The 18,315-nt window shown below is 42.3% G+C and overlaps 1 protein-coding gene and 1 pseudogene across 4 annotated transcripts in view; both read right to left on the bottom strand.

Annotated features, from left to right (window-relative positions):
- DOCK8 (dedicator of cytokinesis 8) overlaps positions 1-18,315 on the bottom strand; it is a 233,270-nt gene that overhangs the window by 82,232 nt on the left and 132,723 nt on the right. For all 4 annotated transcript variants that reach the window (XM_070375802.1, XM_070375805.1, XM_070375803.1 and 1 more), the window contains 2 exons: positions 4,172-4,289; positions 390-460 (listed from right to left, as the gene is read on the bottom strand). In XM_070375802.1, the coding sequence (XP_070231903.1) occupies positions 390-460; positions 4,172-4,289 (189 nt within the window). The remainder of the gene's footprint in view (positions 1-389; positions 461-4,171; positions 4,290-18,315) is intronic.
- Positions 15,799-16,621, bottom strand: LOC102277786 (tetraspanin-3 pseudogene; annotated as a pseudogene).

Genomic DNA, 18,315 nt, shown 5'->3' with positions numbered 1-18,315 from the left:
CAGGTAGAGGCATAGTGTGGAGTGGTGTATAGAAAACAAGGAGACACAGCAAGGACTGGATTTTGCTTCTGGCCCCTCCAGTGTCTCAAAGCTAAGCAGGACACTTTTTTCTTTATGTAACAGCATAAAACCTCTCAGTATCACACTAGGCGAAAGTTTCCAGAAAAGTCAAAACAGTATTAGGTTCTTGAAGACACATTCTCCCAATCACAGTTACTGGCAAAAACTGTCCGTCTGCAACACAGAATCAGGGAACTGGCATGGGCCATCTCTGTCCCTTAGTCCCTGAATTTTAAAAACTGGTAGGAGGAATCACCTAGAAGATTCAGAAAATCAAGGAGATAATGAAACAAGCTTGGCATATGTTTAGAACTGGGAAATACACTTACTTGTTATGGTATGTAACAGCTGTGTATACTTCCTGAAGAAATTCAGGGCCATTGGATTTTCCAAAGATGACCTGTTTGCCAGTACAGAAAGTGTCAAATTAACTGTGATATTTGAGTAAATCAAATCAACAATCATCCCAGTGGGATGCTCTGGTCTCATCAGATCAGATCAGTCGCTCAGTCATGTCCGACTCTTCAAAACCCCATGAATCGCAGCACGCCAGGCCTCCCTGTCCATCACCAACTCCCAGAGTTCACCCAGACTCACGTCCATCGAGTCAGTGATGCCATCCAGCCATCTCATCCTCTGTCGTCCCCTTCTCCTCCTGCCCCCAGTCCCTCCCAGCATCAGGGTCTTTTCCAATGAGTAAACCCTTCGCATGAGGTGGCCAAAGTACTGGAGTTTCAGCTTTAGCATCAGTCCTTCCAAAGAAATCCCAGGGCCGATCTCCTTCAGAACGGACTGGTTGGATCTCCTTGCAGTCCAAGGGACTCTCAAGAGTCTTCTCCAACACCACAGTTCAAAAGCATCAATTCTTCGGTGCTCAGCTTTCTTCACAGTCCAACTCTCACATCCATACATGACTACAGGAAAAACCATAGCCTTGACTAGACGGACCTTTGTTGGCAAAGTAATGTCTCTGCTTTTGAATATGCTATCTAGGTTGGTCATAACTTTCCTTCCAAGGAGTAAGCATCTTTTAATTTCATGGCTGCAGTCACCATCTGCAGTGGTTTTGGAGCCCAGAAAAATAAAGTCTGACACTGTTTCCACTGTTTCCCCATCTATTTCCCATGAAGTGGTGGGACCGGATGCCATGATCTTCGTTTTCTGAATGTTGAGCTTTAAGCCAACTTTTCACTCTCCTCTTTCACTTTCATCAAGAGGCTTTTGAGTTTCTCTTCACTTTCTGCCATAAGGGTGGTGTCATCTGAATATCTGAGGTTATTGATATTTCTCCTGGCAATCTTGATTCCAGTTTGTGTTTCTTCCAGGCCAGCGTTTCTCATGATGTACTCTGCATGTAAGTTAAATAAACAGGGTGACAATATACAGCCTTGATGAACTCCTTTTCCTATTTGGAACCAGTCTGTTGTTCCATGTCCGGGTCTAACTGTTGCTTCCTGACCTGCATACAGATTTCTCAAGAGGCAGATCAGGTGGTCTGGTATTCCCATCTCTTTCAGAATTTTCTATAGTTTATTGTGATCCACACAGTCAAAGGCTTTGGCATAGTCAATAAAGCAGAAATAGATGTTTTTCTGGAACTCTCTTGCCTTTTCTATGATCCAGCGGATGTTGGCAATTGGATCTCTGGTTCCTCTGCCTTTTCTAAAACCAGCTTGAACATCAGGAAGTTCACGATTCACATATTGCTGAAGCCTGGCTTGGAGAATTTTGAGCATTACTTTACTAGCGTGTGAGATGAGTGCAATTGTGCAGTAGTTTGAGCATTCTTTGGCATTGCCTTTCTTTGGGATTGGGATGAAAACTGACCTTTTCCAGTCCTGTGGCCACTGCTGAGTTTTCCAAATTTGCTGGCATATTGAGTGCGGCACTTTCACAGCATCATCTTTCAGGATTTGAAATACCTCAACTGGAATTCCATCACCTCCACTGGCTTTGTTCGTAGTGATGCTTTCTAAGGCCCACTTGACTTCACATTCCAGATGTCTGGCTCTAGGTCAGTGATCACACCATTGTGATTCTGTGGGTCGTGAAGATCTTTTTTGTACAGTTCTTCTGTGTATTCTTGCCATCTCTTCTTAATATCTTCTGCTTCTGTTAGGTCCATACCATTTCTGTCCTTTATCGAGCTCATCTTTGCATGAAATGTTCCTTTGGTATCTCTGATTTTCTTGAAGAGATCCCTAGTCTTTCCCATTCTGTTGTTTTCCTCTATTTCTTTGCATTGATGGCTGAGGAAGGCTTTCTTATCTCTTCTTGCTATTCTTTGGAACTCTGCATTCAGATGTTTATATCTTTCCTTTTCTCCTTTGCTTTTCACTTCCCTTCTTTTCACAGCTATTTGTAAGGCCTCCCTAGGCAGCCATTTTGCTTTTTTGCATTTCTTTTCTATGGGAATGGTCTTGATCCCATTAAGAGCGCTGAGTTCTACATGTGACCCAACTGATGCAGAAGAACTGGCTACAAAAATAAATTGAGACCTCAGGGGGCTACATCAGTGACTGAGGGCCACAGGCTTGTGAGACTAGAAAGCCAGTGCTCTCTCCATTTGCCTCTCCACCTAGAGGTCTGTACTACAGGGCAATGTCAAAGGGTTGCATCCTCAGTGAGATCCCTTTTCCAGCCTCTTTTCCCTGGTTGCTTTGGTCATTAGGATCTTCACTGGCCACATATTTATGCTATTTAGAAAGACTCCTCTTTGGACACACATTAGCCCAAAAGGCCCATGACTTCACAAGTGGACTCACTTTTTGAAGAGCCTTCCCTTCTAGATGCAATAATGTCCATGCCAGGCCCCAGAGCTTGATGAGTGGTGAACAGGCTGGAGTCTGGCCCCTACTTGTCTCTGGCTGGGAACCCTGGCTACCATCAGGATCTGCAGAGTTGTACCCGGCAGCCCTGATAGACTTGCCAGGGGTGAGAGCAGTGAGAACTAGGGGAGTCTTCCTCCTAGGGTTTCCTCCCCACAACCATTGCAAGAAGATATGTTGTGCTGGGAAGGTAGGTGGGACATTAAAATATGGTTTACTGAATCACTTTACTGTATATATTGCAAACATTGGTACAACACTGTAAATCAACTATACTTCAATTTAAAACAATCTGGCCATTAAAAATTAATTAATTAAAATATGGTTTTATGAAAAGTGAATATTTGAAGAATGGGAGCACTGGAAAAAATGTCAATAGAATTCTATGACTTAAAACAGTAATAGCTAACCACCATTTCATTTATAGGCAGCTGGTTAAAAAAAACACAAATTCTGGGGTTTGGGGCTCCTTAGGGGACACTGCATTACATATTATTATTTGATTTATCTTTTACCTCAGGATGAAGATCCATTCCTAGAAGGTGTTGAGATGGTGTATTTTTATTGTTACTAGGCATCACTTTTTTTTTCAAATCTCTAGATGTGGACTCAGAGAAGGCAATGACACCCCACTCCAGTACTCTTGCCTGGAAAATCCCATGGACGCAGGAGCCTGGTGGGCTGCAGTCCATGGGGTCGCGAAGAGTTGGACACGGCTCAGCGACTTCCCTTTCACTTTTCACTTTCATTCATCGGAGAAGGAAATGGCAGCCCACTCCAGTGTTCTTGCCTGGAGAATCCCAGGGACGGGGGAGCCTCGTGGGCTGCCGTCTACGGGGTCGCACAGAGTCGGACACGACTGAAGCGACTTAGCGGCAAATGTGGACTGGGGCTTGAGGAGATGTGTAGCACAGCGTACAACTGGAAGTACGGCAGACACGGCCGACTCCCTGGGCCGGGCTCTCTACTTCCTATGCTGTAAGGATGGTTGGAACAAAGTCGTGATATTTTTCAGTCCTCTAAAATGATACGCGTTTCCGAATTTCACAGCTCACTGTGGAGTAAGTTTCGACTTAGGCTGACCCGGATTCCCTATCAGTATCCTGGCATCAGTATCCTGGAACCAGTAATGGACCAGCCACAAAGTGCTCTGCACACCCTCAGTGGTACTGGCCTGAATCAACACATACTGTAGCCTGACCAGCCCTGGATTTTGTCTGTGTGAACTGACAAGGAAGTTCAGCCCACCCTGCTTAGAGGCAAATGTTTATTCCCCTCCTTACTGGCATAGCACTGCTGGCATCCTCTCCACACATAAACTGGATTTTGATTGTGATGTTCCGGGCAGATGCTAGTTTGTTAGCAAAGTTCAGCCTCTGTGGGTAGACATACAGAAGGTTTCTGGAAAAGAAAAGATGAGGAGCCAATCAGTAAGATCTAGAGTCTATTTTAACCAAGTTGTTCAGGGGATGCTGAAGTCTGCACTCATAAGGTGACTGTTCTGAAGGAGATTTTCCTCTCAGAAGTGAACTACCTTTGCAGAATAAATGCATTATTGTTGATTCTTCGTCTTCAACTGCAGTGATCTGATAATAACCAACACTGTTCTCTGTTTTGCTACACAGACAGAGGTGTCTGCTGCAGCTGAGAAAGTCCTGGAATGTGGAAATCCGCCCAGAGGTAACTATATGTCTGATACAAAGATAAGAAAACAAAAAGGTTCCGCTCATTTTAAAAAGAAATCATGGCCACAGGCAATGGCCTAATTTCATTTCTCCTTTCTAATCCCACGTAGCACTTTTCTAAAAAAGAATCTTAATTGGGCTGCACCAGGCTACATGCAGTATCTTAGTTTCCAGACCAGGGATTGAACCTGTGCCCCCTGGTTCAAGTGGAAGAGCAGTCTTAACCACTGGGCGACCAGGGAAGTACCCACAGTTTCAACTTTTTATTGTCATGACATATTACACTGGTTTAACTTTCTTTTCTTTTCTAAGATGACAGTTCATCTAAGCCCAATTAGCTATGTAACATAATAATACAACACTATGAATAATATACTCATCCATTCAACAACTATAGGACAAATACTAGGCTGACTATAACTTTGTATATTTTTTCTTTCTATTTGCATTAGTACTACTATAATCCACTAAAAAGTAAGCTCCATGAGGGCAGAGATTTTTATCTGATGTTTTTGATTCACTGATGTATTCCCAGCACTACACTGGTGCCTGGGACACAGTAGGTGCTAAAAAAATTACTTGTTGAACAAAAGAATGAATGTATATACATTCAATTAATCATATTCCTGACTTTAAGAAACAACAGCGGTACTAATATTTATAAGTATCATTAATATTTATCCACAGACTGGTTTCAAATAGGAAAAGGAGTACGTCAAGAATGTATATTGTCACCCTGCTTATTTAACTTATATGCAGAGTACATCATGAAAAACGCTAGGCTGGAAGAAGCACAAGCTGGAATCAAGATTGCCAGAAGAAATATCAATAACCTCAGATATGCAGATGACACCACCCTTATGGCAGAAAGTGAAGAGGAACTAAAAAGCCTCTTGATGAAAGTGAAAGAGGAGAGTGAAAAAGTTGAAAGCTCAACATTCAGAAAACTAAGAACATGGCATCTGGTCCCATCACTTCATGGGAAATAGATGGGGAAACAGTGGAAACAGCATCAGACTTTATTATATTTTGGGGCTCCAAAATCACTGCAGATGGTAATTGCAGCCATGAAATTAAAAGACGCTTATTTCTTGGAAGGAAAGTTATGACCAACCTAAATAGCATATTCAAAAGCAGAGACATTACTTTGCCAACAAAGGTCCGTCTAGTCAAGGCTATGGTTTTTCCAGTGGTCATGTATGGATGTGAGAGTTGGACTGTGAAGAAAGCTCAGTGCCGAAGAATTGATGTTTTTGAACTGTGGTGTTAGAGAAGACTCTTGAGAGTCCCTTGGACTGCAAGGAGATTCAACCAGTCCATCCTAAAGGAGATCAGTCCTGGGTGTTCATTGGAAGGACTGATGCTAAAGCTGAAACTCCAATACTTTGACCACCTCATGCGAAGAGCTAACTCACTGGAAAAGACTCTGATGCTGTGAGTGATTAGGGGCAGGAGTAGAAGGGGACGACAGAGGATGAGATGGCTGGATGGCATCACCGACTCGATGGACATGAGTTTGAGTGAACTCCGGGAGTTGGTGATGGACAGGGAGGCCTGGTGTGCTGCAGTTCATGGGGTCGCAAAGAGTCGGATGTGACTGAGCGACTGAACTGAACTGAACTGAATATTTATCCTAAGACGGGTAGTTTCTTTAATTTTCAAAATTATCCTATAGATAGATACTATTTTCATGGCAACACCCCCACAACACAAATGAAAAAAAAAATGATATAGTTAGGAAACGGCAATCAAGAGCTGAAGTCAGGCACTCTGGATACAGAGTCACTCTGTTAACCTTATTCAAGCTCTATTCTTGTCAGATAAGGCTGCCATTAAATAAAATGATAAGAATGGCCTTTTCAGACTATTCATGACATCTCTCAGGCAAGCTTGCCTTAATTCTCGGGATCTCATTAACAGCTGAGCGTCAACAGTACACCAAAGGCTGATTTGACTGTGTCATGCTGGGAAAGTCTCCTGTCTTCCTCACTCTTGGTCCACGATTCTAAATCCTAATTACACATTCTCCCCAAAAGGACATATTCTGGCCCCAAAGGCTTCAGATGACAAAACAACCTTTGTGTGAACTAGATTATCAAGAGAACAGTGATCAAGAAGGAGGACCAAGTGACCAGATTTTTCCCTCTGTGAATAAAGGTTCTCATGATACTTTACAAGGGTTTGCATATTAATCCATACCAGAGCTTCTCAGCCTCACCACTACTGACATTTTGGACTGGATAGTTTCTTGTCATGGGGAGTTTCCTGCACATTGTCGGATGTTTAGCAGCATCCCTGGCCTCTACCCACTAGATGTTAGTAGTATCTCCCCTCTACTCAGCTGTGATGAGTAAAAATGTCTCCAGACATTGCCACATGTCCCCAGGAGTGGCAAAGTCACCCTCACTTGAGAACCACTGACCTATACATGTGAATTTTGCATTACAAATCTATATAACTATGCTGGCAAATTTCCTATCTTTAACAGATATAATCAGTGCATCTAGTGGGTCCATACTCACATGTAAAGGGTTTCCATTGGAAAAGTATAAAGTCAATACTCAAGAATTAGGCAGAAGAAAATTTTTAATGTTTGATTTATGATGTCAGAGGTAGTCAGGGACTGAAAAACCAAAAGACAAAGACTTGACTGACACTGTTGTTCAGTTCTATCCTCTTCATGATAACCTCCCCCTTGTGGGTGTGCATTGTGTGTGTGCACGAATGCAAGCAAATAGTCTTCTGGACCAATATTTACATAAATCCATGAATTTACCCCATGGATCTTTCTTGCTACAACAGTATCAACAGTGACAACACTAATAACCACAACCCTGCAAAGTCTCAAGGACTAGGCTAGTGAACCTCCGTCTGATGGACACGCAGATGAGAAACTGAGGCCCTGAGAGGTAAAGTGACAGTTCACTCCATGAATTAGCCTCCAAGTGGGCACAGAGTCCAGTTCGGCGCTGACTCTACAATGGCTGTCTCAGGGATGCCTTGCAAATCTTGCTCAGTCACACTGAGGGACCCCACCTTCGATGCAGGCAGATGGAGCTGAACTTCAGAGGCCATCAGGAAGGGTCACAGATTAGTAATGAAGGCAGAAGGCAGTTCATGGTTGGCAACACAGGTGTCCATGTGGCTTATACACTCCTCTCTGCTTGCTCTCGGTCATCTCCGCGGCCACCACACCCACCAGCAGAGCCAATGTTTACTGAGTGGCCGTGTGGGGAGTGGTTAAGGGCTCTGAAGTCAGACTTGGGCAAGCTGCTTAGCCTTTCCAAAGCCTTTCCTAAGCTAACCCCAGTGGGGTTAGTAATTGCACCCACTTCCTAGGGCCATAGGGAATGTTAATGAAGAAGAACTTAGTGATAGCGAGGTGATGAGTATTATTTCCACAGAGCTAAAGTGAGATACCCACCCCAACCTACACCCTCCGCTCCAGATTATCCTCATTTCTCACCTGGATTTCCACAGTGCTTTCTGCATTGCTTTCTCTTCTAGATTTGCCCCATTCACTGGACTCCTTATATGTTGGTTAGAAGGATCTTTCCAAAGTGTAAAACGGATGATGTCAGGCGCCTACAAGAGTTCCTAAACGTCTTCTCATGGGCCTACAAGATCTGGCCCTTGGCAATTTCTCTGATGTTACCAGGCATCACTTTCCCACACTGGCCTTCTTTAAGGCCCAGAATATTTCAAACTCATTCTCACCTTGGGGGTTCCTATACCTGCAGTTTTCTCTGCCTAGAAGGGCGTCTCCTGGTTCTCTAACTGACTCATTCCTTCTCATCTCTGGGGTTTTACCTCACATGTCAGATCCTCAAAGAGGTCGTTCTCCCATCCTACTTAATTGGGCCACTCCGTTCACATATTTTCTCTCTTTTATAATTATATGATGATCATACATACATATGCTTACAAAAATAATTGATTATGAATAATGATTATGAAAATACATGATTATGAAAATAATATATGTATCCATTCTCTTCAATCTTGAATACTTGCAAAAGTACAGAAAAGTAGAAAGAATAAAACAACAACAATTTGATATCCCAACACAAAATTACTGACAAGGTTAGCATATGTCCTTCTAGTCTTTTCCCCTCTATATGTTAAATATTTTATCTACATATTTATACACAAAACTTTAAAAAAAATTTTGTTGTCATTTAACACTGTTCAGTTATGATCATTTTCTGGTGTCACTAAACATTTGCTTTTTGGCCATACCACATGGCATGTGGGATCTTAGTTCCCCAACCAGGGATCGAATCTCACGCCTGCACTGGAAGGCAGAGTCTTCACCACTGGACTGCCAGGGAAGTCATTAAATAGTTTCAATAAACATGATTTTAATGGATGTATATTATCCCATATTATGAATGTGCCATCATTTCCACAGTCTCAAAAAATAAGCAGTAAGATTATTTCCTTTTCTTTTTTTCAATTCTAAAGTTAGAATGAACACTTTCTATATCTTGCCTCTCTGCAATTCAGGAAGAATCCCTTTTAATTCTAAATAGTTCAGTTTCTTCATCTTTAAATTAATTGAAAAGATACCAATCAACCTTTCTTTATGCTGTGCTAGAAGAAATAATGAGCCAGAGTTCATAAAAATGCTTTGAAGTAGAGAGATGAAAGGGTCTGTGTAAATCACAATGGAAAAGCCCAGCAAGCCTGGATAAGCAAGTCAGCTGTCAGCACACTTGTCTCCTACATCCCAAGCCAGGGCACCACCTACCTGTCCTACACGTCTCCCAACACCAGTCGACAGTTTTGCACGTGGCTTCCAAAGGGGTTGCTGGCCCCTACATTCAAACATCATTATCATGGGCACTCAGCATTCTGCCCTGTATGAATGTACTTTCTGCAGAATACAGAGCAGGAAAGAAACATCCAGAGAATTTAGTCCACATTCCTTTTCTGTCGACCAGAGACTGACTAACCCAGAGAGGTTAAATGATTTTGCCTAAGAATTTTTTTAAGAATATGCATTTCCCAAGGATCATCATAATTCTAACTGGCAAGAATGCTAAGTGATATGGTTTGTTAAATCTGCATGATTTCTAAGAAATGAATGTAAGAAAATAAGTGTTTTCTCTTGGAAGGAAAGATCTACCTACAGGGTGAGTAATCCACAGAGCCTCAACCAGATAAGAATAATTATCAATAAACTGATAAACAGCCTCATACATTTTATATATGGTAAATTATAAGTGTGTGTGTGTGAGTTGCTCAGTTGTGTCTGACTCTTCGCAACCCCATGGACTGTAGCTTGCCCGGCTCCTTTGTCTACGGAATTCTCCAGGCAAGAATACCACAGTAGGTAGCCATTCCCTTCTCCAGGGGATGTTCCCAACCCAGGAATCAAACCCAGGTCTCCCGCATTGCAGGCAGATTTTTATGGTCTGAGCCACCAGGGAAGACCGAGAATTACATTATCTAATGATTTTTGAGAATGTCAACTATAACTGAACTAGGAATCCCTTGTTACTGCAAAGTTATTTCAGAAGTTTTAGTAACTACAGGCCTGATGTAAGTGTAGGCATTTAGTATAATCTCATCTTTTCCCAAATGTGGGCAAAAAGCCTTCTCTTCAGTCAGGTGCATCACAGCACAGAAGGGGACGTTTAGTATTCATCAACAATTTTCTTTCCAAAGCCACTTCAGATGGCTTCTCTTGATTATAAACTATTTTAGAAACTTCAAATTCTTTCCATTGATTCAGCAACAGCCCCTCAACTTATTTTTAAACTGTTGGCATTGAGCAGCTCCAGGAAGTCAGAAGTTAACTTGTGGAATCTGACCATTATTAGATCCAATTGTTGACAAAACTCTCTCTGCTCTTTATGGTTTTGGGATCATCCTCTATTTCTTTTGCTGAAAACAGGTTAACTCAAGGGACCTTGACGTCTTTGAAAGCCACAATGCCAAAAACATCACTTTGGTTTCTCCTCCGTTTAGCCTATCCTTCATCCAGTGCAAGGAAACAAAGAGAAAAGCTGCCCTACAAAACAGAAAAACAAACTATGGAATGGAAGAAAATATTTACAAATGATACAGCTGACAAGGGAATTATCTCCAAAATATACATACAGCTCATATAACTAAAAAAAAAAAAACAACCTAATAAAAAAATGGGCAGAAGATCGAAACAGACATTTCTTCAAAAAAGACATACAGATGGCCAATAGGCACATAAAAAGATGCTGCTGCTGCTGCTAAGTCACTTCAGTCGTGTCCAACTCTGTGCGACGCCATAGACAGCAGCCCATCAGGCTCCCCATCCCTGGGATTCTCTAGGCCTAGAAAACTGGCGTGGGTAGCCATTTCCTTCTCCAATGCATAAAAGTGAAAAGTGAAAGTGAAGTCGCTCAGTCATGCCTGACTCTTAGCAACCCCATGGACTGCAGCCTACCAGGCTTCTCTGTCCATGGGATTTTCCAGGCAAGAGTACTGGAGTGGGTTGCCATTGCCTTCTCCTGAAAAGATGCTATACAATGCTAATTATTCAGTTCAGTTCAGTTCAGCTGCTCAGTCGTGTCCGACTTTTTGCGACCCCATGAACTGCAGCATGCCAGGCCTCCCTGTCCATCACCAACTCCCGGAGTTCACTCAAACTCATGTCCATCAAATTGGTGATGCCATCCAGCTATCTCATCCTCTGTCGTCCCCTTCTCCTCCTGCCCCCAGTCCCTCCAGCATCAGGGTCTTTTCCAACGAGTCAACTCTTTGCATGAGGTGGCCAAAGTACTGGAGTTTTAGCTTTAGCATCAGTCCTTCCAAAGAAATCCCAGGACTGATCTCCTTTAGGATGGACTGGTTGGATCTCCTTGCAGTCCAAGGGACTCTCAAGAGTCTTCTCCAACACCACAATTCAAAACCATCAATTCTTCGGCGCTCAGCCTTCTTCACAGTCCAACTCTCACATCCATACATGACCACTGGAAAAACCATAGCCTTGACTAGATGAACCTTGGTTGGCAAAGTAATGCCTCTGCTTTTCAATATGCTATCTAGGTTGGTCATAACTTTCCTTCCAAGGAGGCTTTTAATTTCATGGCTGCAATCACCATCTGCAGTGATTTTGGAGCCCCAAAAATAAAGTCTGACACTGTTTCCACTGTTTCCCCATCTATTTCTCATGAAGTGATGGGACCAGATGCCATGATCTTAGTTTTCTGAGCTTTAAGCCAACTTTTTCACTCTCCTCTTTCACTTTCATCAAGAGGCTTTTTAGTTCCTCTTCACTTTCTGCCATAAGGGTGATGTCATCTGCATATCTGAGGTTATTGATATTTCTCCCGGCAATCTTGATTCCAGCTTGTGCTTCTTCCAGCCCAGGTTTCTCATGATGTACTCTGCATATAAGTTAAATAAGCAGGGTGATAATATACAGCCTTGACGTACTCCTTTCCCAATTTGGAACCAGTCTGTTGTTCCATGTCCAGTTCTAACTGTTGCTTCCTGACCTGCATATAGGTTTCTCAAGAGGCAGGTCAGGTGGTCTGGTATCCCCATCTCTTGAAGAATTTTCCACAGTTTATTGTGATCCACACAGTCAAAGGCTTTGGCATAGTCAATAAAGCAGAAATAGATGTTTTTCTGGAACTCTCTTGCTTTTCCCATGATCCAACGGATGTTGGCAACTGGATCTCTGGTTCCTCTGCCTTTTCTAAAACCAGCTTGAACATCTGGAAGTTCACAGTTTACGTATTGCTGAAGCCTGGCTTGGAGAATTTTGAGCATTACTTTACTAGCACATGAGATGAGTGCAATTGTGCGGTAGTCTGATGCTTTGGCATTGCCTTTCTTTGGGACTGGAATGAAAACAGACCTTTTCCAGTCCTGTGGCCACTGCTGAGTTTTCCAAATTTGCTGGCATAATGAGTGTAGCACTTTCACAGCATCATCTTTCAGGATTTGAAATAACTCAACTGGAATTCCATCACCTCCACTGGCTTTGTTCGTAGTGATGCTTTCTAAGGCCCACTTAACTTCACATTCCAGGATGTCTGGCTCTAGGTCAGTGATCACACCATTGTGATTATCTTGGTCATGAAGATCTTTTTTGTACAGTTCTTCTGTGTATTCTTGCCATCTCTTCTTAATATCTTCTGCTTCTATTAGGTCCATACCATTTCTGTCCTTTATCAAGCCCATCTTTGCATGAAATGTTCCCCTGGTATCTCTAATTTTCTTGAAGAGATCTCTAGTCTTTCCCATTCTGTTGTTTTCCTCTATTTCTTTGCATTGATGGCTGAGGAAGGCTTTCTTATCTCTTCTTGCTATTCTTTGGAACTCTGCATTCAGATGTTTATATCTTTCCTTTTCTCCTTTGTTTTCGCTTCTCTTCTTTTCACAGCTATTTGTAAGGCCTCCCCAGAAAGCCATTTTGCTTTTTTGCATTTCTTTTCCATGGGGATGGTCTTGATCCCTGTCTGCTGTACAATATCAGGAACCTCTGTCCATAGTTCATCAGGCACTCTATGTATCAGATCTAGTCCCTTAAATCTATTTCTCACTTCCACTGTATAATCATAAGGGATTTGATTTAGGTCATACCTGAATGGTCTAGTGGTTTTCCCTACTTTCTTCAATTTAAGTCTGAATTTGGCAATAAGGAGGGAAACACAAATCAAAACTACAATGAAGCACCACCTCACACCTGTCAGAATGGTCATCATCAAAAAGTTTACAAATAACAAATGCTGGAGAGGGTATGGAGCAAAAGGAACCCTTCTACACTGTTGGTGGGAATGTATATTGGTACAGCCACTAGGGAGAACAGCATAGAAGTTTCTTTAAAAACCAAAAATAGAGCTACCAGATGATCCTGCAGTCCAACTCCTGGGCAAATATATGGAGAAAACCATAATTCAAAAAGATACCATGCACCCCAATGTTCATTGCAGCACTATTTACAACAAGACATGGAAGCAACCTAAATGTTCATTGACAGATAATGGATAATGATATAACCTAAGCTGCTTTTATATCAGGGAAGGTGAGCTTGTATGATTAGTGATCCTCATCAGGTAAGATTCTGAGTGAGACTATCCTTTTTAAAAAACTACAAAATGGAGCTGCCCTGGTGGCTCTGTCACAAAGAATTCACCTGCCAATGCAGAGGATACAGGTTTGATCCCTGACCTGGGAAGATCCCACATGCCGAGGAGCAACTAAGTCCGTGGGCCACAACTCCTGAGCTGTGCTCCAGAGCCCAGCAACTGCATCTCCTGAGCCCACATGCCACAAGCACTGCAGCCCGAGTGCCCTGGAGCTTGTGCGCCACAAGAGAAGCCGCCATGCAAAGCCTGCACGCCACAACTAGAGAGCAGCCCCCACTCACCGTGACTAGGGAAGAACCCACGCACAGCCAAAGTAAATACAGTTATCTTAAAAGCAAACAAAACTACCAAATGGTCTACAGATAGAAGGTGGACAAGTCAATTTCCTCACCTTTTCATTACATAAAAAGGCTGGAGTTAAGTCTCAAATGCAATGAAACTCAAGAAGAACTTAGAAAATTGCAAGATATGATACAAATGAAGATTCTTTTCCTATCAAGACTATAAATGTAAAACAGCTAGTGGACTTTACAGTGCAACCTTAAACACGCTGCAGGGCAGTGAGATCTTAAAACATGTCACTTAACGAATGGATCGATTTCTCTGGGTTTCTCTCTCCATCTTTCAATTGATGTCTCTCATGTATCTCTTGGTGGTGCTCACTTTCTCCCTCTCTCTCCTCTCTCTCTTTCTGTCTTTAATCCATGTATGTGTCTCTGACTCTCTTTCAGTGTCCCTCAGTTTCTCTCTTTCTGTGTCTTTCTGATACACCCTCTCTCATCCTTTTATCTCCCTCACAATCTCTCAGAAAATGGCAAAATGCTCCTGCTGTAGGGGCACTCCTTCAGTTTCACTGAGTCACTAAAATCCATTTTCTTCTGAGTTTGCAAGCGTTTGATGATTTCTCACCCTGGGCTGGGCCTCGGTTGTAGGCAGGATGATAGACACAGAGCCTAAGATTTATGAACGTCTCAGAATTCTACAAAAATGTCTGAGACCCACAAAAATGATTAACTCCAAAATATAAAAAGTAAAACCTCAAAACAAAAATTAATGAATTTTAAATTAAAATTAAATGCTTACCAAATGCAACATTTTATCAGTTGACAGTAACTCTACTGAGTTTAACAATAAGCAAAAAAATCCCCCCCCTAATTTTGCAGGTTGTTATAAAATTACACATTGGGTATATGTAATTAATATAGAAATGGATACATCTTAATATGTTTTAATTGCCAACAAAGGTCTGTATAGTCAAAGTTATGATTATTCCAGTAGTCATGTATGGATGTGAGAATTGGACCATAAAGAAGGTTGAGTGCTGAAGAATTGATACTTTTTTTTTTTTTGAGGGGGTGATACAGAGTTTATTGAATTAGATTTTTCTATTTACAACTGAGATCACATCTACATACTATTTTGCTAGTCTACATGGGTACATTATTTCTAACAAGTTTAGACTTATGATGAATGGGCTCAATCATACAAAAATACACGCACACACTCACACTAATTGTTTTAAAACAGTAGTGCATACATTATACTCCTCCTATAAAGCCAGCTTTGATTAAAAACCGCTAGTTTCAAAGATCAGTCTGATTTTGAAGATGAACCAAGATACACGAGGTATGATTCTAAAATCTATCTTAGCCATTTTGTACAGTTGCTATCTTACAGGACTATAGTATATATTTTTAAAAAGGACACTGATGAGGGGCACTATCTGGTATTAACTTTAACCAGACAGCTGACTGCCTGCTCCTCCCCCCCAAAACCTTTGGCCAAGAGTTCTCCACTGTGAAGACTGAAAGGACCTGGTGATACTACAGCAGCAGTCCCATTATGCTTGGAGGTGACAGAAGCAGGGTCACGTCAACCTTTAATTCTACCACACTACACAACTCACAAATGGTTCTGAGATTAGAACATTTACCACCGTACTCAAAACACTTACAGACATGGAGAGTCAGCTAAAACAAAGGGAAAAAAAAAGTCATAGGTGGGTAGGTAAGAAGGTAGACAAATGAAGAGTCAAGCTGCTCCGTCCAACACCTGTGCATGTGTGCTTTAACTAAACGAACTCAGGAGACCAGTAGCAGTGGACCTGCTCAATCCCCCTTCCAAATCAGAACAAGACTAATAAGCTCGGGCTTGAGTTTCCTACTATGCATAGGCTCCGCCGGTGACGAGGAGCTCATAAGCAGGACCTCTATTCCTTCTGCACAACACGATACAGGCACACAGCATGCCCAGCAGCTGAATAGCTGCAAATGCCAATGCTGCCCAGATAACATGCATCTTGATTTCTTGTAGCTTCTTCACAACTAGAGCCTTACACCCCTCAGCATAGAGATCAGAGGGGTTGGCCAGACTGCCGTTACAGCTGCTGGCTGTCTCTCTGCAACAACTAACATGGATGCTCTGGTTTTTGGTTTCTTTGAACCAGTCTGTATTTTCCCAGTCTGAATAGTTGTGAATTCCACAACAGTGCAGCTGTCTCTGAACATAGTCAATGGCCCGGCTAGCAGCATCAGGGTTGGTTCCATTGTAGGTCTTATATACCTTCTGAATGCTGCGATCAACTTCATTTTCCACCTTTGCTCTGTAAACATATCCCAAAACCACAACAACAACTTCTGTGACAAAAACCAAGAGTAGGAGGATGACAAACGTGGCAAGTCCACAGTGGCTTTCCCGGATTGGGGCACAGCAACCAATTAGCCCAATAATGAAGAGCAGGGCCCCGACAGCTATGATCACCACAGCAGGGATGAGAGTGTACACATCTTCAAAGAAGTGGTCATAGTCGTCGTGAGTGATGAAGACATAGGCTCCAACATAGCATAAAATGCCAGCGGCTCCCCAGAAGATGAGGTTGAGAAACACCAGCACGGTCTTGGAGGAGGTGATGCCACACTGGCCCATGGTGCCGGCGGTCCGCTGCGGCCCTGCTCGGCGAGGCGAGCGAGGTGGCAATGGCGACGGCGCCTCCCCGCAGGGAAGTGCACGGCCTGTGAGGCATTCACCGCAGCCCCCGGCACCGTCGCGCACCCAGAATTGATACTTTTAAACCGTGGTGCTGGAGGAGACTCTTGAGAGTCCCTTGGACTGCAAGGAGATCAAACCAGTCAATCCCAAAGGAAATCAACCCTGAATATTCACTGGAAGGACTGCTGCTAAAGCTGAAGCTAAATTACTCTGGCCACCTGATGTGAGCATCCGACTCACTGGAAAAGACCCTGATGCTGGGAAAGACTGAAGGTAGAAGGAGACAGGGTGGCAGAGGATGAGATGGTTAACTAGCATCACCAACTCAATGGACTTGAATTTGAGCAAACTCCAGGAGAGAGTGGAGGACAGAGAAGTCGGGCATACTGAACTCCATGGGGCCACAAAGAGCCAGACACGACTTAGTGACTGAGAAACAACAGCAACACAGGTGCTTTGAGAAGTCCTAAAAGGAACATGGCTGTTGAAATGGGAGAAAGGATGAATAAAATATCAGATAAATTGGTTTTTCTGTTTTATTAGTTTTCTTATAGCTAGAGACACAAGTGTTGGTTTAATAGCAGGCCGTTAGCAATATGCACTGACTGAAATAGATGGGATAGTAAATTGGAACCTACCTCTCTTGATGCAACACTACTGAAACAGCTTTTGATATAAAAAGCTCTCCAGGTTTCTAAATAAACACTTTCAACCTAACTACTTTGGCAATTTCAAAGTAATTTCTTTTTCTTTCCCTGGTGTTTTAAAAGTCTCCCTCTCTAACCATTTTTGCAAAGACAGAGCCAAAGAATTGGTAAACTATTTGCTGAAGTGGAAATGTAGCAAACCAATTGTATGAATAAGATGCCCTCATTCAAAAACTACAGAAAAAGGCGAGTGGCTCTTACTTCTTTTAAGCAACAGACTTTGAGTTGAGCAGAATGAAATTCAAATGCCTACTAATATAAGTAATGTCTTGTAGTTATCTGATGTCTTTTATTCAAGCATTCCAAAGAAAAAGCAAATCTAGAGATACTACTTTGAGCTATCTATCCAAAGTAGAAGCCGGAGAGGTGGTTTTGTATATCACTCACATTTCACTGCCAGAAAAATGTATTTTAGATGTAACAGCAAAAGTAGCTAACAACACGTATTTCTTGCTACATGCAGGCACCATTCTAACAGTAGCTAACAGTACCAATGACAGTACTGCTATTTAGCCTCTTTAGGCAGATGGTAAAACTGAGGCCCAGAGACGCTGTACAACCTGTGCAAGGCGACACGGCTGGCAAAAGGCACAGCGCAATTCAAATCCAGGCGCCCCGAAGCTCATACTAGATCCAGTGCCCATAGCCACTGCTGCTTCTAAGAACAGTAAACAGTTTCTTTGGTCAACAATGAGGCTCACCAGAACTTTATCATAAGGTGGTCTTTTATTAAATGGTTTACAGGCACTAAGGAATGCTTCCCCAAGAAAATTATAAGAGTTTTTTTTTTTTATTTAAAATAAAAGCTTAAAAAGTTTAAAATAACTTAAGGATGAGAGTGAGTACTGTCCCTTAAGGTGTTAGATAGAGGTTTTGGTATTTTAAATACATTGAGTGCAAATGAAGTTGGAAATCTCAGAGTTTAGCACTTGGTATATTCTCCAAATTTTCCTTTCACCCAGAAATT

The sequence above is a fragment of the Bos mutus genome, chromosome 8, assembly GCF_027580195.1.
Source record: "Bos mutus isolate GX-2022 chromosome 8, NWIPB_WYAK_1.1, whole genome shotgun sequence".
NCBI lineage: Eukaryota > Metazoa > Chordata > Mammalia > Artiodactyla > Bovidae > Bos > Bos mutus.
This window is presented reverse-complemented; position numbering and strand designations above follow the sequence as displayed.